At 46.0% G+C, this 21,617-nt stretch overlaps 1 protein-coding gene across 25 annotated transcripts in view; it reads left to right on the plus strand.

The window, feature by feature from the left end:
* Positions 1-21,617, plus strand: part of Kalrn (kalirin RhoGEF kinase) — a 605,871-nt gene that overhangs the window by 481,842 nt on the left and 102,412 nt on the right. For 4 of the 25 annotated variants that reach the window (XM_075965711.1, XM_075965729.1, XM_075965720.1 and 1 more), the window contains exon 1: positions 6,961-7,183. The exons of 20 other annotated variants lie outside the window; for them this stretch is intronic. In XM_075965711.1, the coding sequence (XP_075821826.1) occupies positions 7,099-7,183 (85 nt within the window). In that variant the 5' untranslated portion in view covers positions 6,961-7,098. Of the gene's footprint in view, positions 1-6,911; positions 7,184-21,617 lie in introns of those variants that run through there. One more of the 25 variants, XM_075965700.1, reaches the window with a different exon arrangement.

Raw genomic sequence — 21,617 nt, forward strand, 5'->3', positions numbered from 1 at the left:
TCGAAAAACCAAAAAAAAAAAAAAAATCAGGAAAAAAAGAGAAGAAAGAGTGAAAGAAAAGAAAGAAGGAAGAAAGAAAATCTCAAATCCACTGCTTCTAGAATTCTCCCAGCTCTTCTTTGTCTGTGGTCAGAGACCATGTTTGATAAAAGTTGTCCTTCCTATATAGATTCCCATTTATACCCTCTTCTCTGATCTGTCATGGAAACCAGCTTAAACCTTGGCAGGAGGGCCAAGGTTTAAGGGATCATGTCCTAGAGCTAGGAGTTCTGGCTAAGAATGACAGGAATTGTTCTAAGGCCAGGGTACTTGTGGAATAAGTGATCAATACCTGGCAAGAATTGTATGTATTGTAAGCCATAGCCACAAAGAAAAGCCAAGACTGGGTCACTTGGAGAAAGTTATGGCGGTGCCAACAGGCAAGCAGATCAGACGTTGGAAAATGAACACGGGAAAGAGGGTGATTAAGGAACATGTATTAGCAATCATAGAGCATCAGGAATGGATCCCGGACGTGGTGGCACACACTGACATCCCAGCTACTTGTGAGGATGAAATGCAACTATCATGTAAGGTTCAAGATCAGACTGGGCAACACAGTGAGACTCCCATCTCCAAATAACAACAACAAGAGGAATAGGAACAGGAACAGATGAATTGATGGAGGAACCAGTTGTCAGCATTGGCGAAAGCAAAGATGCCTATGGTTAGCTGCTTCCTAAACTACATACACAACTGGACTCTTCCCAGAGCATAGGCCCCAAAGAGCCTATGCTTCTCTGCCCTGGCTTCACATAGGAATCCTTTGCTGGGCTTCTGAATTCTATAGTGGCACAGGTGGGTCCAGCTCTCTGCACTCAGTAGGAATCATGCCCTCAGCCTCTCTGAGCCTGGGGATATCACTGGGAAACTGGGGCGTGGGCGATCTTGAATGTAGTTGACACCAAATGAAGGTACACAAAGAACTCTAGGCCCGAGGTAGGGTAGAGTTGTTATCCCGTCTGTCTTTGACCTGGGCTGTCACTAAGATATATGGAGAAATACTGTGATCTAGAAAACCCCTGTCTGGCGAATCTGAAAACAGTGTTCCTATAGCAAGAAATGGGACGTCTGTGTATTGATTGAAAAGAGAAGTGGGTGCCTGTGGTGACAACCCTGTGTGTCTCAAGGCTAACCTCAAGGAAGTAACAGTCACTCTAGCACCCCATGCCAGGCCTGACATTGAGACATCTGGTCCAGGACATCTGTGGACCAAGACCCGGGAGTCCTTTGGGTGCAGGGGGAGTTGAAACACAAAATGAACTGATAGGTAGATAGGCAGGTAGCTTAACTGATTTAGGCTGCTGTTATCACTGAAGACAATGCCAAAAATAGTGTGAGATTTAGCCACCTGTGGAAATTCAAAACAATCTAAAGATACTGCTAAAGTTCAGGGGTTTTTAGCTTGAACTTTGGAAATAGGAAGGTAGTTTTTTAAAAAACTCTCTGAAATAAGAATCAGTCAGTCTACCTACCTATCTACCTATCTGCCTATCTATCTTATCTACCTTTTTACCTACCTATCATCTATCTGTTTATCTATCTATCTACCCTCCCACTCCGTTTTCCCCTTCCTCTGTTGGCTTTATTCCAATGCAGCTTCTTCCCTGGTTGCAACATGACTGCCCTCAGATGCCTTAGGCTAACACTGTACCCACTTCAAAATCATCCGCAAAGAGAAAGCTGCTTTCTCACTAGCTCTTGCTAAGCTAACAATGGTTATGATTATTGCATGAAACTGGATCAGATGCTAAGTCTCATCCAAACCCTGTGACTGACATGCAAGACCAAGTCTTGTTTGGGTCATCTTTGGAGAGAGGGATGGACAGGGGGAAGATATTAGCCACTTCCAAAAACATGCTCTGTACCAAGCTCTGATCCAGGGTAAACAAAATCAATTCCTGACCTTGTGAAGGAAGGCCGTGTCCTCAAAATAAACAATAAAAATAAAAGATAAAGGTGTTAGTACAGAGAGAAGTGTGGATGGCAAGTGGATGAGGGAAAGAATCACAACGTGAGTGGTTCTCACTGTAATTTCCGTACCAAATTAGTGTCACGGGAGCACTCGCGACAATGAAAATTCTGAGGTCCACTCCATACCCACTAAATCAGAAACTAGATTTGAGCAGGAATTTGTGCTTTAGCACGCTCTCCAGGTTATTCTGATATGCATCACTGATACCCCAGTGGCTCTCTGGCTATGCAGCACATCACATACAAACCCCCAGGGAATGTTTAAAGCTGCTGCTTCCCAGATGCACTCAAGTCAGTGAATCTGGACAAGAGACATTCGGCCATTAATCTTCAATCCTTGGAACCTCCTGGGGAGCCAGCAAAATTACCTACGATTTGTAAAGCTCGCTGGTGGTTCATATTGGCAGCTGTGCTGAAAACCACGGTCCGTCATCCACCCCTTCTAAGTGACCGTGAAAACGTGACACATCTAGGTGCATCTAGGCGGTCTTGTTATTGGTTGTCAGGGTCTAGGCCAGGCGTCTCCAGATTCTCAGGCTCCTATTTACCACAATGAAACAAAGGCTCATGCAGATTTGCAAAGTACCAAGGGGACTTTGTACAAAAGCCCAGTTAGCATTGACTAGAGAGAACTGTGTTGTCAGGAGTGGTGGGAGGCTCCATGAGTGAGGGTAGGGGTTACTCAAGGATCCCAGGCTATTGCCTGAGACTTCATTTGATAGGCTAAAGGCAGGGGTGTTTTTGCGTGGTTCTCTATTTTTGACCAGCAGACATGGATTATATAACATCTTTTCTATTGCACCTGTTCCTTCCCACATTGTCTCTGAATTTAATTATACTGCATGCCCAGTTATGCATAATCATGAGGTAGTAAATAAGGGGGCGCTCCTAAAAGTTCACTGAGAGGACACAGTGTGTCTTACTGTGGATATACTCAAAACTAGTCTCAGCTAGATCAGTATTTGGACACAACCCAGGTGGAGTAAAATTGAATTGGATAGGGTATGCAGTTAGCACAATGAAGGTGGGAGTCTCAAGGGTGTTGTTTGAGAGGGATGCATGTGCATAGTGCATGCAGGTAAGAGTCCTGATGTGTCAAGTGTATTATAGAAAAGCGTTGTGTACGTGGTCCCAACTAAGTGGAGTACTAGGTTGCTGAACTATTTCTTAAGCTACTGCTTCAACTTGGGATCTTATTTTCTTAAATCTGTAACAAAGGCTAGGTGTCTGTCTCAGTTAGGGTTTCTATTGCTGTGAAGAGACACAGTGACCACAGCAACTATTTTAACTGGGATGGCTTACAGTTCAGGGATCTAGGCCATTATCATCATAGTGGGATATGGTGGTGTATGGGAAGACATGGTGCTAGAGAAGGAACGGAGAGTTCTACATCTTGATCTGCAGGCAACAGGAAGTGATCTGAGTCTAAGTCTACAGTGAGTTTAGCTGGAGTATAGGAGACATCAAAACCCACCCCTACAGTGACACACTTCCTCCAACAAGGCCACGCCAACTCCAGCATTTCCTAATTGTGCCACTCCCTGTGAGATAATGGGGGCCAGTTACATTCAGGCTACATTACAGAGACTAAATTATATTCTTGGCGAATGTACCCTTGTGTTTACTTTCTAAGGTCACCAATGGTTTTGTTCACTCAGGCAGACCCAGTGGCTAAGAAAGAGTCTGGAACACAGCACTCATAAATAGTTGCTGTGTTAGTGGGAAAACCAACATCAGTACCCTAGGGGTACTCAAGATATCTCCGTTGGTCTGCAGACATTGGTCAGTCTTGTTCTAAAAGGCCATTGAGGACAACAGTGAGACTTGTGGGTTATTGATGTTGAATCTTCAGCAGGAGTTTATTTTTTGATTTGATTTGATTTGATTTTTTTTTTTTGAGACAGAGTTTCTCTGTGTAGCCCTGGCTGTCCTTGAACTCTATCTATAGACCAGGGTGATCTGGAACTCAGAGATTCGCCTGCCTCTGCCTCCAAAGTGGTAGAATTAAAGGTGCGTGCCACCAACACCTGGATGTTATTATTTTAACTCTGCCAGGAATGGAACTAAGGGCTTCACACATGCCACACAAGTATCCCCCTGAGTACACTGCTAGCCCCTCACCAATAAACTTCTGATGCATCTTTAAATTCCTTTCAGGATGTTACATATCAAAAGTATCACAGGGTACCCCATAGATAGATATAATTCATGCACCAATATTAAAAAGTAATTTCAAGCTGGGTGCTGTTGTTGCATGCCTTTAATCACAGGAAGCATAGGCAGGTGGATCTCTGTGAGCTTGAGGTCCAGAGAGCGAGTTTCAGAACAGCTAGGGTTGTTATACAGAGAAACCATGTCTCAAAAAAAAAAAAAAAAACCACACACACACACAAAAGTAATTTAAAAAGAATGTTCCAAGGTATCAAAAGAGGTGGATTATTTAGGCAATATATTGACCTTCCCTGAATTAGTTGTTTTTCTAGTAGCTCTAACAGACACTAGAGAAAAGTGACTTAGGCCGACAGTTCAAGGGTACAGCCCATCATGGCAGAGGTGTCACGGCAGCAGGAGCAGTTGGTTACTTTGCCTCTGCAGTTGAGAAGGGAGGGACTGACTATTAAATAGCAAAAATAAATTAGAAAGAAGTAGAGGGAGATAAATGCTCCTCAGCCAACTGTCTCCTTTTTATTCAGTCCAGGGTCCTGGTATCTGCACTAGTGCTTGCAGAATGCAATAGTGCTTGGTATGTGCAATAGTGCTTGGTATATGCACTAGTGCTTGGTATGTGCAATAATGCTTGGTATGTGCAACAGGGCTTGGTATATGCAATAGTGCTTGCTATATGCACTAGTGCTTGCTATATGCAATAGGGCTTAGAATATACAATAGAGCTGACTTTAGGGTGGGTCTTCCCACTGTGTTTAAGCCAATCTAAAAACTCCTTCACAGACACACCTGGACATTTGTTTACTAGATGATTCTAGATCCTATGAAGTTGAAAAGGGGACTCCTGGGCATAGGCTGTGTGAGCAGAACTGCCATTTCCCTGTTTTCCCATGTCAGAAGGAACAGCGGAGGCACCCGTCTCACCTGACCGGCAGACAGATGACCTTGCCAGTCTTGCTGGGAAGTGGCAGACAGGTGCACAAGGACCTTAGGTCCTAAAGGTTCTGTTGGAGCAAAACTTTTTAGAGTTTTTCTTTAGAGCTAACCCACTAAAGCAGCACCGTTAATTTTATTTCTCAGACTCACCTTAAGGGTTTGCTGTTGTCCTTCTGGACAAATGGGCTCATGGATGGAGGAGATCGCTTGGCATGTGTGCCTGCTCCTTAAGTGTCAGCTAGGAGTGTTCGTTAAGCCACGCTGTTCTCGTTCCTCCACAGCATCCCCAGCCTCCATCATGCCTTTGTTTCTCTTTTCTTCTTTCTTGACTTTTCCCAGTGTTTCTGTTTTGTTTTTGAGACAGGTTCTCACTCCGTTGCCCTGGCTGTCCTGAAACTCACTATGTAGACCAGACTGGTCCCGAACTCACAGACATCCACCTGCCTCTGCCTTCTGAGTGCTGGGATTAAAGGTATGGGCCACCAGGCCTGGTTCCTGTGTTAAACACAGGCCCTTAAACTTGCTAGACTAGCCCTCTAGCACTGAGCTATAGTTCCAGTCCAGAGTCTATTTTTTCTAACTAATGGACTTGCTTTGTGAGTGTTTCATCCTTCCCAAGGCATTTCTCCTAAAACTGGGCACAAACTAGTGGTTCACATATCCTGTTTGAGGTTTGTTCTGTGGTTCGTGGAAAGGTGCATTTGATGCTGCTCAGGTCAGCTTCGAGGATACTGAAAGACACTCAGCTTGGTTTTGAACCATGAGAAAGGCATAAAGAGGGGAAGCACAGGGATTGAAGGAAAAGGAGCGATAAATCCATGGATTGTAGCAGAGAGGAGATAGTGGACGGAAGCCTTCGGTAGTAGGTAGCTGAGGTGCTTGGATTCTTTTCTGCAGGCATTTCTGGGACTGTTAAACATGGGCTCTGTGAGTATCCTTTCAAATTCTAGACAGGTCCTTGCTATCCAGCCCAGGCTCTTTGGTAACTCTTGATCCCACGTCTTCAGCCTCCCTAGAAATATGCCACCACGCCCATCTGTTTTTGTTGTGCTTTGTTTTCATTTTAATAAGAAAGAGGAGCCCGGTGGTGGTGGCGGCGCATGCCTTTAATCCCAGCACTCGGGAGGCAGAGGCAGGCAGTTCTCTGTTGAGTTCAAGACCAACCTGATCTACAAAGCAAGTTTCAGGACAGCTAGAGCTGTTTCACAGAGAAACCTGTCTTAAAAAAAAAAGAAGAGAAAAAAGAAAAGAAAGGAAAAGAAAACTAAAGATCAAAAAAAGTGAATTGTTTGGCCTAAGGTCAGAATTAGTCAGTGAGCTTTGAACTTCAGTTTTTATTATGCCAAACCCAGAAAGCTTTTGCACATCATTTTGATGGGGAAGCTGATAAGGGAGCATGGGATCACTGCCATTATTAGTTGTAAGCACTGAAAGAAAGGAAAGAAAGGCTGAGGAAGTTTTGATAGAGAGAAGATAAGGGAACTAGATAGGGACAAAGTATTGTTTTGAGTCTTCTAATCTGCCCCTCGCCCATCTCTTTGACCTCTTCTAGCTCTGTATCTTAAGCTAAAACTGACTCTGATAGCCTTTGGAAATTTCACATAAGTATTTGTTTTGCGTCAGGGGCGCTAGGTAACCGAACCCCCAGTACTTGTCTATGCCCACAGTCACACACGTGTGTTTGCGTATTTCGTAAGACATAGGGACGCTGCCGACTTACTGCCGGCTTGCTGCGGCGTCCCCAACAAACAGCTGGACCTTGGAACTCCGCCCCCCTTAGTCCCGCCCTTGTCGCCAAGCCCCTCCCTCCTGCCTAAGGTGGCCCAACTCCCTGTTAGTCCCTGCACCGCCGGGGTGCCGGAGGAGGAGGGCGACGGGCGGGAACGGGACTTGGCTGGCGGGTGGCGCAGAAGTTTCCTCCCGCCGTGCTCTCATCCCAGCCGGCGCCCGTGCCATGCTGGAGCGCTGGGGGCGCGCTGCAGCATGAAGGGCGGCGATCAGGCTTACACCCGAGGTCCCTCTTTGGGCTGGTTCTTTGCTAAGTGCTGCTGTTGCTTTCCCTGTAGAGGTGAGTGGCATTTTAACCAAGCTGGCGGGACTGAGGAGGGAATGGGGTGAGATCTCTGGGGAGAGGGTATGCTGTGAACTGCCTTGGGCTCCGTTTCCCAGGCAGCAGAATGCGCGCGCTCTGGAGGATGCCGAGTTGCAGTTTGGGGACGGATTACTTCCCAGCGACTTTGGACGCGGGGGACGTGGGTATGGAGTGAGAAAAGGGACTTGGAAGAGGCACAATTCAGTGCTCATTTACATACGCTTGCGGTGAACTGACTCCTGGCTGGAGGGATGTGCTTGACTCAGTTTTTTCCAAGTGACAGTTTTCTTAGGGAACGCGAGATCACTTTTCTCTGCTTGGACGTTCACAGAACAACGTGGATTTACGGCTTTGGGCCAGATGCTGGCTCTTTAATTAACCAACAACTCTTTTTTGGACCCAATTAGGACTGTATTTAATTATTCTGCTAATTTTAATGTCATTGAAGAGACTGGCAGGAAGCAACTAGTTTCCCCAAAGCAGCTTGCAAAACAGAGTGAGTGAGAAGGGTCTCAGAAGGAGGGTTGTGGGTAGTGTAGCTTCTCCTGGAAGAAAAGGGGGTGGGGTGAGGCCTTAAGCTGTTCATATCACTTTACCACTTCAGCCTGGAGAGTGGGGAAGAAAGAATGTGTGATTTGAGACAAAAGGCCATACCTCTTATTTGGTTTTTGCCCTAATTTTTTTTTCCCACCAATTGTGACTTCGGTCCAATTTACAGATCCTCAGTCTAAGACCCATAATCTAAGCAGCACCCATACCACCTTCCCATGGAGTTACCCAAGTGACCCTCATAAGCCTGGCAAACTCCCAGTCCTAAACAGCTGTGTGACCAAAGACCGATGACATCTCAAGGACCTTCTCCCGTGTCATCAAGGTTCAGCAACAGATTCTCTCATGTCTTCATTAATTTTGAACAGCCTGAAACGGAGCTGTATCCTGCTTCAAAAGTGGACTTTCAGAGGGAGGAGGGGTCGGAGTGGGCAGGGACTGGAAACCCAGGCTGGGAACTGAAGGGAGGGAGGAGGGGAAGCCGGAAGCAGCCAGTGGGATCTGAGTGGATAGGTTTGCTCTGAAGGCTGTGCTGCCTGCCCTAGGATGAAGGGTTTTCAGGCAGGCTTTCTTGGGAGTCCGTTTCCGGTAAAAGAGGAATGTGGGGTTTGTGGTGGTGCACATGTCCCCTGCAGCTGGCCTTCTTGGATCCACATAGTGCAGTGCAGTTTTGTGAGTTGTCCCTGCCTTCCTTTGCTGAGCAGAGAAGTGGGGGGCCCAGGGCGCCAGCCTGAGAATTCAGAATTTGGTGGCTGCAAGCTCTGTGGCTAGAAGAGGGGGCGTGGGAAAAGGGGGTTTGCTGGAGCTAGCTGGAGCTGCCCTAGATCATGAACTAAAGCTGGTGAGAGGTGATAAAAGCTGCTACCAAAGCTGCCCTTTCACTATTCAGGCTTCTGCCCCTCACTTTTCCTAGATTTAAAAGGTGTAAGGCTGGACCTGTCTGGGGGCTGGGCAGAGTGAGATAGCATCTGAGGTGCTGCTAGGAAAGGGAGCTGGGAGTCTCTACTCAGCCCCAGGGCATCGATTCAGCAGCAAACAGAGAAGATAAGGTCTGTTTTGAAGCTGTCTGCATCGTATCGCCTGGAGCCCAGAACTTTGTGGGAGGATGCCCCACTGCAGAAGGAAAGGACACGGGAGAGGTTCCTCTGTAGGGTGTTCACCAGCTGGACTTATCTGTAGGCCTACTCACCGAAACCAGTTTCTCAGGTCTTGCAGACTTGCTACCATAGGAAGGCAGTAGGGAGCTACTTCCCTCTTTAAATAAAGGCAGCTCATCATTTTGTCTCTTTTCCCTCTGAATTTGCTCTCTTGCTGCCTGCCTGACTCTGAAGCTCATAGGTCAGAGCCCACAGCTGTGGTCCCCAGGTCAGCCGGTGTTTGCAAACTGGTTACCTGTCTATCAGAATGTAGAGGACTCAAAACCCACCGAGCACAAAGTAAAAGGAATGAAGTAGTCAAAAGTTCTAGTTATTTTTTTTTTTTTTGCTTGAAGCTTAGAGAGCCATACTGAATGTCTCTGGGCGGAGTGATGTGTTTTTAGTTGCTGTCACTAGGAAAAAAGCCAGGGATTCAGTAAATGCCCCTTTGTGGGCTATAAACTTCACATTTGGCTGAAAATATGCGCTCATTTAGTTGAGCTTGTCTTCTGACTTGGAAAAGGGGGATTTCCCCCTTCTTTGCTTGTTTGTTTATATTTTGATTCTGTTGAGTACAGTAATATCACAGAGAATACCTACCTTGACGTCCGGTGCTAAGGGAAAACAACAGAAGGCCCACCCTTTTCTTATAAGGAAATAGAGATAGGGTGAGGAGAAAAACATGAGCGATGTATTTACAGCTGCTTCTTTGAGAGGGAAAGCAATCAAAAGTGCAATAATGGTCTAAGGAAGAGAAGTAGATACCAGCATGTGTGTGTGTGAAGGGCTATAAATCACCGGTGTCACCCTCTTGGGGGAACTGGGCACTGCTCAGGCAGCCAAACTGTCCTTTAAGAAGTGGGTCAACTTAAGCGATTTCTTTAGTTAGCTCAAAGTTTAAGAAAGAACATAAGCTGGGCAGTGGCGATGCACACCGTTAATCCCAGCACTCAGGAGGCAGAGACCCGTGAATCTCTGAGTTTGTGACCAGCCTTGGTCTACAGAGTTCCAAGATGGACAAGGCTATACAGAGAAACCCTGTCTCAAAAAAAAAAAAACCAGTAAGCAAACAAACTAAAACATAAAGAAAGAAGAAACAAACAAGATGAAAAACCTCCTGGGCCAACAAGATGGCTCAGTGGGTAAAGGTGCTTGCTGCCAAGCTCAGCAACACAAGTTTGATCCCTGGGACCTACTTGGTGGAAGGAAAGGACCGATTCTTTGGAGTTGTCCTCTGACCTCCACATGCAAACTGTGTTAAACACTCACTCACCACCATGATAAATGAGTAAATATATGAATTTAATTGAAAAAATAAAACTGTTTAAATGTCTTTCCGAGTGTCAAAGGAGATTTTTAAATCGCCAGAAGCCTGTATATGTTCCACAGAATTTTGTGACTTAAATCATGGATCCCAATCTTTCTAGAAGGATGCCAATTTTAGGGCTCTCAATTTTCCAGTCAGCTTGTAATTCACTTGGGATATGTGGACAAGAACCCTCCAATTAGCCATGCTTGTTTATTGCCATCCCCAAGTCCTTATATGTGAAGCCTGGTGCTGTCACTTACACTGAGATACTTCAGCAGGCTGAGCATCTCAGAGGGGAGGGTGGTGGTCCACGACTTAGTCTACGTAAATCCACCCATGGTCCTTTCAGAACAGGGGTAGTTTCTGCTTGGCTCTCTGGACCAATTTCTGGAAAGTCACAGGATATCCAAAGTCAGCCTTCTCTATATTTATCTTAATTTTTTTCCCCTGCCTTTTCCCTGACTCCCTAACCAGGAGCCTTATGACTTGATGTGATACAGCTCACTTTATAAACTGCATTTGATGTGTGAAACCATGACACCAAGTTCCTTTAAAAAGGTGTTGATCACTTGGAAGAGGGTCCATAGGACGCTTTAACTCACTACCCAAGGGACAAAACTCCATGTACCTTAGACCTGAAAACTCAAATCACCATTTGACATTTAGTTTTCCCCAACATACCTCTTGGTCCCCCACCCCATGGATAAACCCAAATCTGGGGAGCGACACCAAATACACACTCTGTTCCCACACACTGTCCCCAACTGTCTCTGACTTCCATATCTCCTAACTGGTGAGGAGTATCAGGGATGTCAGCTACGATCCAGACAGCAGTGGTGAGTGCTGGACGGGAAATCCTGCTTTGGGAGGGAGCATTAAAATGCAGGTGGGCATGCAGGTGAACCCTGAGGATTATCCTGACCCCTTACAGTGATGCTGTGGGCACACCCGACTCCAGCGCTATCGACGTCTGTTCCATGATATTCATTTTGAGAACCTTACCCTAGTTCTCTTCTGCCCTGAAATTTTGCCCCCTCTCTCTTTTTCAGATAATAATTTTTTATCATCCCTGTTGTACAGAGATAGATACTATGCCATAGGGTGATTTAGGACATACAGGGCTTGAACAGCAGATCTAGAATCCATCCTGATAACCTGCCTTGCACACCTGAACTTTTAACCGCTTTCTGAAAAATGTAATTACCCACTAACTCCAATTTGTGTTGTTCGTATACTCCTGGGTATGGGGCCATCTCCTGGAGCATGGTGGACTTATTAAGAACCACGCCCTTAAAGAAAACTGACTCTCCCTTATGCAGGAGCCAGTAACTGATAGTGGTTCCTTAGTTAGGGGTGGGGACTCATGAGCCCTCTCCCATTCCATGCTAGGATGTTAGTTGGTTTGATATTGTGCAGGCCTGTGCGGGAATAGCTGTCATGAATGCATGAGTTCCATGGTCCTGCCATGTCCAGTTTGCTCCCGCCCTCCCCAACCTCTGACTCTTAGAATCTCTCTGCCCTCTACTTCCATGATGATCTCTGAGCCTTGTGGAGGGGGTGTGATATCGATGTACTATTTGCAACTGAGCACACCATGATCACTTATTCTCTGCACTTTGACCTGTTTGAGTTCTTACATTAAACCTCCATTCACTGCACAAACCTTTCTGATGATGACCTGCACTAATCTATAGGTAGAAAGATATGAATTCTGAGGGCAGTTTGATACTGTGGCAGTTTGGCAAAATAAGAGGAGTAGTTTCACCCCAGTGCTTATGAGATTCACAAACACAGGTTCTTAGCCAGATTTGCAATATCAGACATATGTTTGCTCTTGCGGAACAGACCTTAAATCCAAGCAGTTGGTTACCCTTTTAGCATCAGTGCCACTATTGCACCCATGCATTTCTTGCACCAGCAGTCATTATTGCGGTGCACAAGATTCGCAGTTAAGAGCATTAATGACTTTTTCCTCCCAACAGCCTGCGTAGTACCTTTCAGTACTATGGAATTTAGCCAGCAGGGAAAAAGCTTCCTAATCAATACCAACATGATTTCTCCATGTCCAATGTGTCTTCATCAGTAGGGTCATTCTGGTTTGCCCCACCTCTTAAAAACACAGCTCCTTCATCGCACTCGGGAGGCAGAGGCAGGCGGATCTTTGTGAGTTCGAGACCAGCCTGGTCTACAGAGCTAGTTCCAGGACAGGCTCCAAAGCCACAGAGAAACCCTGTCTCGAAAAAAAAAAAAAACAGCTCCTCTTCAGTGATATCACTTCAAATAAAGCCCCAGACCCAGTCTAGCCATTCCCAAAGAGTCCTGAACCAGATGGAAGCCCAATTCATTTTATTTTTCTGGAAGAGGAAAGAGACCAGACCAGCCATTAGTAGTAGCAGGACCAGAATGCCTTCCCAGGATCCTTCCTCTACTCTGTCTCTGGGCATGGAACATCTCTTCACTGAGATGCCACTGAGAAGTGCAGACATCACTCCCCAGTGGAAGCTCAGATGTTGACTGTGGAATGCTTTGTTGTTCTTGGGGGTAATGATACCGTCTGCCTGGTTCACTCTAAAGACTCTTCTATCCAGAGATAAGACAACGTGTGCCAGCCTAGCTCTTTATCATTCCTATCGTGTGATTTTGTTGCTGTATGTTTTGACCTCTGGTTCAGTTCATTCAAAAGACAACCTCTTGTCTATTTATTTTATTTATTTATTTATTTATTTATTTATTTATTTATTTATTTATTTTTTAAGAGACTTTCTATGCTGCCTGGGTTAGCCTCCAATTCCTGGGCTCAAACCATTCTCCTGCCTCATCTTCCTACCCCAGCCTTCCAAGTAGCCGGAACTGCAGGCACGCATTCTTAATGCTTATCCCTGCAGGTGGAAATGCATCCAGGAAATGCAGTCCTCTCCTTCCATCCTTGACTGCTCCTGGTTTTATGTAATGCTTAGCATTTTAATTCACTTGACAAATGTTTGAGCTGACCACCTGTTAGCCCTGAACTAGAGACCTGGGAAAGGATGGGAATCAAGATGATGTTTACTACAGTGGGGCCCGCTGTGAGGACCGGTTAGGACAATGTCTGTGAAGGGCTCAGCACAGCACCAGGCACGGAACATGCTTTTAAAGCCCTGCTATTAACGACAGCAGTATACTAGACATAGACTCTGGCCTCTGTGTCGCAATGGTGTAAATCTGCATTCCTAAAGTATTTAATGGTCTTGGCTCGAGCCATTGCCATCGTCACTATGTTTCAATGTTGTGGAGTTGTCAAAGCAGGGAATACAGATTTGTCCTTTCCTTTTACAAATAATTAAATCAATTTTAAAACCTATGAATGCTGCTAGTGTCATAATCATTTTATCCTGTAAAAGAGTCAACCAAAGACTGAGAACCCCAAGTGACCCCAAGTTGTCCTTCTTTTGTGCAGACACAGGGGATTATTTTGTTTTTGCTGGGGCTGGAAGTCAGGCCTCACATACATTAGCAAGCGACGTCGTCGTTTTAGAAGTTTTGATCCTGAGAACCCACATTCTCTAAAAAGAAAAGGCCATTGTTCACCTGCTCCTTGACCTCAGCTAGCAATCTAAGGCATACTTCTCTGCCTACAGTGCAGCTACTAAGGGCACGCAGCCTTTGTTGCACCTTCAGACTGTTTCTGCCTAGACTGAGAAAAAAAAACTATCCCCCCCCCCACTCACTCACCCCCGCCCCACCCAACCCCACCCTGCCTATTAGTGCAGCCCCTGAGATCTGGATGTTCAGCTGGTGTTCGGACAGGGTCACCTATAGAGTTCACAGGTAAGGGACAAGGTGGTTTGGCTCCCTGCCTGGTCTTTTTCAGTGACTAATGGGATTTATCTTTCCCCTTTTTGGAGGCAGCGCGACTTTCTGTGCGATACTTCCTGGAAGGAGCGGGGCCTCGGTTACACCCTGAGGTGGCTGAGAGGTTGCCAATGGCTTTGCCTGTCCAAGAGAAAACTTGAGAGCTTCTGAGCTGGTTCTTCCACATTCTTCCTGTCCTTCTGGTGACCACTTCGAGGAAACCCAAATTGAAAGAAAGGGAACCCCTTTCTGTTGCTGGGTTAAAGCAGCAGCTATGTCGTTTGCAGCTGTCTGCTCTTCCCTGGGGTTTAATGACTTGTGAGCATGCGTTTCCTCTCCCAGAGCAACTGCTGCATCCCCAGTTCTCAGGACATCCTTAGTTCCCCCACTTCCTGCATGAGAATCTGTGTGTTCTTATGGATGGAGGGGTATTATCTTCTCCAGCCACAGGGGGAACCCAGCTTCCCCAAGCGGTGGACAGTCCACATCGGCCGGTTTGCAAGGTCCAGCCTCACACCAGGGCTGCGAATCCTCTCTCTCCTCCCTGGCAGAATGCCTAGGAGCAGAAGTGACTAAGAGTGGTCACTCAGGGCTGTGGTAGACATGCTCGGCTCAGTCCCAGGATCTAACAGTTAGTTTGTGATTTAACAAACTCTCCAGGTGGTTTCAGCGCTCCCTGGGGGTGAGACACAAAGGCTTAGTAGCCTGATCTGGTGGGAAACTGTGTTTCCTCTTTGACTTCTTTTCTTTTCGGTTTCTCTCTCTCTCTCCCTCTCTCCTCCCTCTCTCCTCTCTCTCTCTCTCTCTCCTCTCTCTCCTCTCTCTCCTCCCTTTCTCCTCCCTCTCCTCTCTCTCTCCTCTCTCTCCTCCCTTTCTCCTCCCTCTCCTCCCTCTCTCTCTCTCTCTCTCTCTCTCTCTCTCTCTCTCTCTCTCTCTCTCTCTCTCTCTCTCTCCTCTCTCCATCTCCCCTCTCCCTTCCCCCAGCTCCAGAAAGAAAAAGCATTCTGTGTGAGAAGGCCACCTCTCCCCTGGGGAATTCTCGTTTTGGGAAGTTAAGGAGGCCTCTCCTTGTCAGTCGCAGTCCCTGCACTGGGGGCAGGATAGGAGCGGGAATGAGGAATCTGGAGCCATCTGTGCTATTGTCCTCTGGGGTGAGATAAGGGAGGTGAGGGCATCTCACTCAGCAAGTACTATGCTGCTTCTGCTTCTTTACTGTGTTCAACAACAAAATTAAGCGTTAGACAAATCATCATCGCTGCATGGTCCACCTCGTTCTGGGCAAACCGTCTTGTAATTTACATACTGCTTTAGAGCTTGCTTTTACTTCACCTCGAGAACATCTTCCACGTGGACAGAAGCATTTTTATTTGTTTTTTTTCAAGACAGGGTTTCTCTGTGTAGCCCTGGCCATCCCAGAACTTGATCTGTACACCAGACCAGCCTAGAACTCGGAGATCTGCCTGCCTCTGTCTTCCAAGTGCTAGGTTTAAAACCTGTGCCACCACCACCCAGCAGGATTTTTTTCCCCAGTGGTGGTGATGGAACCCAGAGTCTTCACATACTGGGCAAGGACACTGTCTCTTAAGCTATGTCTCCAGCCCTCCAGGATGGCCAAGGTACTGCTCTGCCAAGAGACTCGAGCTGGAGAACTGTTGGCGGGAGTCTTGTAGCAGTTGAGAGTTGTAGGAGGGTTAGGCTGAAGATGCTTCTGAGTTGTTCAGGCTGTGTGGGCACTCTGATACCTGGTCTGGAGTTCTTTTGGGTTTTTTTTGTTTGTTTGTTTGCCTTCCTTAGCTTCCATTTCTGCACAGGTCTGATTTTCCCCACGTAGACCTGTCCCCTCAGGATATCTATAAACTCCAGAGGCTGGAGCTGCAGGGTTGACCCTCCCTCCTCCCCTCAGTCATGTGGTTAATTTCAAAAAGTAAGTTCAAGAGTTGTATTTTTCTTTGAGATATTCCTTGAAATAGAGGAATTAAATCTATGCAAACTAGAAGGAAGCTTCGATTTTTCTGTCTAGAAAAATATGTAAATGGAAAAAAATTTTTAAATATAGGCAAGTGAAGATAAAATTCTATCACCTAAAGATAACAACTTCTAGTGTAACAAGAGTTACAAAATATCCTAGACTTTGAGAACAAATTACTAAATCATTGATAACTTGAGATGGACCATAGTGGTCCCTCCATAGAAGGAACCACATGTTTGGGCTTCCTATTTCATTTGAATACTTGTTGGGTCTCAAACTGGGGACCAAGAGCAAACTGAAGTGCCCATTTAACATATCAAAGCCTACCTGGCTGCCCAGTCCTCCCAGTATCCCTTGGTCCCTACCTGTTACATGGTATGGCTGGAATGCCCTGCCCCTACCCTGAACTTTCCCACCCAGGGGCAGGCCGCCCTTTTATGAGTTCACTCAAGACTCTCCCACAAGTCTCTGCCTCTGGCTAAAACCTCCCTCATATCTACCATAAACCTTCTCCACCATACCTAGGAACCTGTTATATCTTCCTTTAATTCTTTTTTTTCCCATTCATCTGGTGCTGAAACCCAGGTCTGTTTTGATACATTAAATAGGCACCTGGGGCCCTTTGTTCCCAGGTTTAAGACATGACAAATGCTACTAGATGCTTTTTCATCATGTATCAATATGAATTGTTCATATTTAATCATCTTCCTCTCAAGCAATTTCTCGCTTTTGCTCTAAACAGTATTATAATGATACATGCCCGTACCTGCTTCCCAAGGACAGATTCCTAGAAAGAGGGTTCTTCAACTTGGGGAGGTATCTGAATTTGTAGGCTCATTTGTTGCTCGTAGCTTCATACCTTTTGGAAGGAACAGCGTGCTGGTTTGTTTAGGATTATGAAAAGGACCCTCTGGAACTTGGAATTTCATGGCTCCCCAACTGTTTATTTCTGTTTACATTTTCTGAATTAGCCTAATTCTTTTATATGAGAGAAATGCCCGGCTCAGAGTATAACAAACTAATACCTTTGATTCTTGGGATATGTACTAATATACAGTGTAAAAATAGAACTGCATTTTGTGGTTCTGTATTGCAAGGTAATAGATTGCAGTAGTTGAAAGGTTGAATACAGCAGTCACAGTGGACGTGAGTGCTGATCAACTGCTTTTCTCCGTGACCTTGTATAAATTACATAAATACATTCTTCTTCTTGGTTTCTTTTTCTTGAAAGTAGAAATGACCATGGAATCTGTTCATGGGGTTTTTTTTCAAAGCTTAGGTGAATGAACACATTTAAACCACTCAGTCCTGGCTTGTTGTAAGTGCTAGGGGTTAGGTTGTTATGGAGCTCCCAGAAGTCCCTGCAGACTATGCCAAAGGTCATGTTCAAATGATTTCAGAATGAAGGAAGGAAGGAAGGAAGGAAGGAAGGAAGGAAGGAAGGAAGGAAGGAAGGAAGGAGAAAAAATGATTTCAGCCATTCCTTAATCCTGTGGAATGTTAAAGCACACACTTTCTGTTTTATTCCAAAATTCTGGGAATACCGATGTTAGACTAGTGCTCCTAGAAGAATTCAAAATGCTTCCATGCTCCCAAATATTTTGCAGTTGGGCTCGGGAACTGGTCCATATGTGTGAAACAGTTACAGCAAACAAACAGAAGGGTAAAGAGTTGGTCACTAAACTCTTCACCTGACACCCCAAGCTCCTCTCTGATCGTTAGTGTGATTAAGCAGAAACTAACGGGAATCATCCTCCAGATGTCCCAAGGAGTGGAAGACAGGTGAGCGCTTTTAAAGAGCTGGGATAAAGAGACCCATTTTCATGGAGATGAAGAAACAAACGCATTCAGAGGACCACGAAGAAAGCAGAGTAGAGAGGCCATCCAGAGCTGCACTGTCCAATCTGTTGGTCACTACAAGGGGTTTTGAAGGCTTGAAATGAAGCTAGTTCAAATTGGGATGTGCCCCTGCTGCACACACCAGGTTTCAAAGGCACAGTAAAAAAAAAAAACAAAAACAAAAAACGGGGCGTGTGCAGCACTTGGATGCTATCACGTTAGAATGGAGATAATATTTTGCAGGTAATTATTGTGTTGAATGCTATCTGTTGTACTTTCGCCTCTTTCTATTTTTTGATGGAAATGGGGGAAATGACATCATGCTAACTAGAGCAGATTATTTGGCCTTTGAAGGGTTGGTAGTGAAAAACAGAATGCACCTGCTCTTTTTGTTTGGGGAGATAGAGAGGGTAAATGGACTGGATCAGGGGGAACCAAGCTTTTTGGGAAAAAAAATCTAGGACACGGGGGCCCAGTGAACTGGAATTTCCTTCCAGGTTCCTAGAACTATGCCTTGCCCAAAAATCTTTCCCATGGTAAGCACTATAGCTTGTGTTCACAAATGTCTACAGGGATCCTGGGGACCCTCTACCACTCAGGAACACAAGTCCATCTAAAACCACAACTTGATTCTCCACAACCAAGAGCTGAGCGCTAGGTCCAGCTGGTCCTATTCCATCACAGTCTTCCTGAGTGACCTGGAGTATCCAAGCAAGGCCAGAAGACCTTTTGAGACTTCCAAGGAGCTTCCTATCACTCCTCCAGGCTAGGTGGACAGGAAGATCAGCATTAATCTAAAGCTAGGCATGGACACCCAGTGTGGTCCAGTCAAACTGAAGACTATGAGGTCCTTCCAGAGTGTGTCGGACTCCTAGTCATGGGTGATTCCTCCACAGACTGGGAGATAAACAGAAACCAAAGCAGAATAAAGCTCCGCCCTCATCTGTTTACACTGTGGATGGAGCCATGGGTTAGGTTTCTGTGTGTGTGTGTCTTTTACAAGCATATATTTTCTAGGTACTCTTGAGTGAAGACAAAATGATAAAAACAAATAGGACACTGAGAATGTTGGACAAGTGGGGCCCTGTCTGAGAGTGTGACATGAGTATTAAAAGCTTCTTTGCTACCTTTCACTGAGTCCCTAAGTACACACTGTTTGTCCTCTGGGCCGTATTTAAAGAATCTTTCCAAAAGGCCTTGCTAAGTGTTATGGGAGAGCACACAAAGCATAGTCAAAGAGCACAAGGCCTTGATGGCTGTGTGGAGTTTGGGTTTTCGCACCTTGCTTGAAGCTAGTTTGTTTCAGTAGCACAGATAGCCTGAGCACAGTGTCCCACCACGATCCCAACACTGGGACTGTCACCTGAGCCAAGGATGTCAAGGCCAGCCTGGGCAACACAGGGAGCTCCCATCTCAGAAAAGAAGGGAAACAAGAGCTCACGTGAAAATCTCTGCTCTGTAAACCCCTGAGCCTCTGTGTTCTCTGGCCACCACGGGTCATGGTGGAGCCTTTACTTCCTACTTCATGACCTCAGTCCCTGTGGAACTGTCAACCTGTGACCTGAACCCGGCAGCAGATATCCACTCGATAGCCATAGCCGAGCCCCATCCACTGTCTCCCACCCTGGCACTTCCCGGCCATCTTGAGTTCTCTGGTCCGGAGACCTTGTCATCTGCTGCTGCTGTCTCTTGCAGCGCCACCTTCAGTGGTCCTGAGCCACATCACAACTGTGTCTAAACACTCCTCTTTGGGAAAGTTGCAGATCCGATTGTGGGTCATTGTTCAAAGTCAGTTCTGAGATCTTGCCCAGTACCTACTCCCTAAAAGTCTTTAGAAGGCAGAGATAGGGCTAGAGCTGTGCAGGTAAGACACTGTCTGCTCTTCCAGAGGACTGGAGTTTGATTCCCAGCACCAGCGTGACAGCTCACAACTATCTGTTAACTCCAGTTCTGGGGTGTCTGACGCCCTCTTCTGGTCTCCACGAGCACTCTATGCATGTGGTACACAGCTGTGCACGTGTGCACCCATATACATAAATAACAACAATAAAGGTTAAAATTTTAAAAAATTTTAAAAAAAGCCAGAGATAACCCTGCTTGTTCACTTAGCTTCTGCTGGGGGCAGGCACCTCAGCAACCCTTGTAAGGTTTATTTCAGTCTTTCTAGTTTGTTTTATCTTCCATTCCTTTTGTGATTTTGTTTAGAAATCCTGCCCCTTTCCCGTTTAACTTTCAGCCTAACTACCAAGAAGAGCTTCCGGTTGAGAGTTCATAGCTAGCCCTACGAGTGCGGCTACATCTCTCCTCGCGTAGCTAGTGATCCAGCTGAGTCCCAGGGAGGTGGTCAGGTCTAAATTTAACTCTGACCCTTCTGCCAGCTAAGCAAGCCAGAGCTGTGAGAGCAAAAGCAGAGCTGGACTGTTCCCAGGGTGTGTATGTGTGTGGGAGGTGGACAGGAAGGTGGGTGAGTCTTCCCAACAGCCTAACCAGCCCTGGGAGAAAATGAGGGGGAGCTCAGGGTGGGGAGAGACATGACAGGAGACTGTTGGCCTTTATCCTAGCTCTGCTCGGTCCCTTAGAGAAAGTCCCTCACGTTCTCCACCCTCTCAGATTCCTCCCATTGTAAAGGGTCAATGACATAACTTACCGGATCTGTAATTGCCGTGGCTTCTTGCCAACAGTTATGTGTTCACCTTTGTCTCCTAATCCAAAGACAACTAGTCCCAGGTTAACGAGATATAACCTGCTCATTGTGTTACGTTGATAGGTTGCTGGCTTGTGCCTTTATTCAGTTGGCATCTTCTCCTGGATCAGTGGGTGCATATGGCAGAGACAGGGCAGTACCAATGTCTGAAGTCCAGTTAGCAGAATGCCTTTGCCATGTCAGGCCCTGCAATGTGCAACGGCCAAGCTCTGCAGCCAATTTCGCTTGTAAATTTGGCTCCTTATGATTTAGCCACATTTGCCGTTTGTAAGGCTGGTCACATTCAGCACTCTGTGCCATACCATAGGCGTGCCTGGCGCTTCCAGAGTGGCTTGTCTTTGTGCGTCCCTCTGATCTCTGGCAGATGCTTAGGAGGTGAGCACAGGACATGGGCTTTCGGTCTAGGCCTTCTGCCTAATCTTCGAGCCACAGAAGCCTCTCCATTGTTGGTCTGTAGATCTTGGGCTAATGAAAGGTGATGGTTTCTCTTCAGAAAGGGCTCCTCTCAAATCCAGGAGGCCAGTGGGTTGGATGTTTTTCTTTTGAATTTTCCATTTTTCTTCTCTTCATGAGTTTGTATATGTGGTTTATGTGTTTATGTGTTCACACACATGGATGCATATGTGTGTGCACATTCATGTGGAGGTCCAGAGATGATGTCTGGACTCTTTCTGGATAGCTCTCAACCAGGCTCTTTAAGGACAGGACCTCTCAATCAAACACAGAGCATGCCGATACCATAGTCTCACTAGCCTGCACTGAGGATCCCATGTCTGTCTTCTGAGACTGGAATTAGAGATGGGTTGCCATGCCTACGTAGTATTTGTGTGGATTCTGGGGATCTAAGCTCTAGTCCTCATACTTGCAAGGCGGGCTGTTTACCTGCTGAGCCATCTCTCCAGCCCTATGTTGAAATCTTTAAGCATTTTTTTTTGTCAAACCACTACTAAGGTCCATCAATTTTGCTCATTGTGTGCTATTACTCTGTATTCATGATCAAGATCCTCTGAAATGTATTCTTTTAATTACTATAGTTATCTTCTTGGCTCTGGTAAATATCTGATCTATTTCAT

This window comes from Microtus pennsylvanicus, chromosome 1, assembly GCF_037038515.1.
Source record: "Microtus pennsylvanicus isolate mMicPen1 chromosome 1, mMicPen1.hap1, whole genome shotgun sequence".
Lineage (NCBI taxonomy): Eukaryota > Metazoa > Chordata > Mammalia > Rodentia > Cricetidae > Microtus > Microtus pennsylvanicus.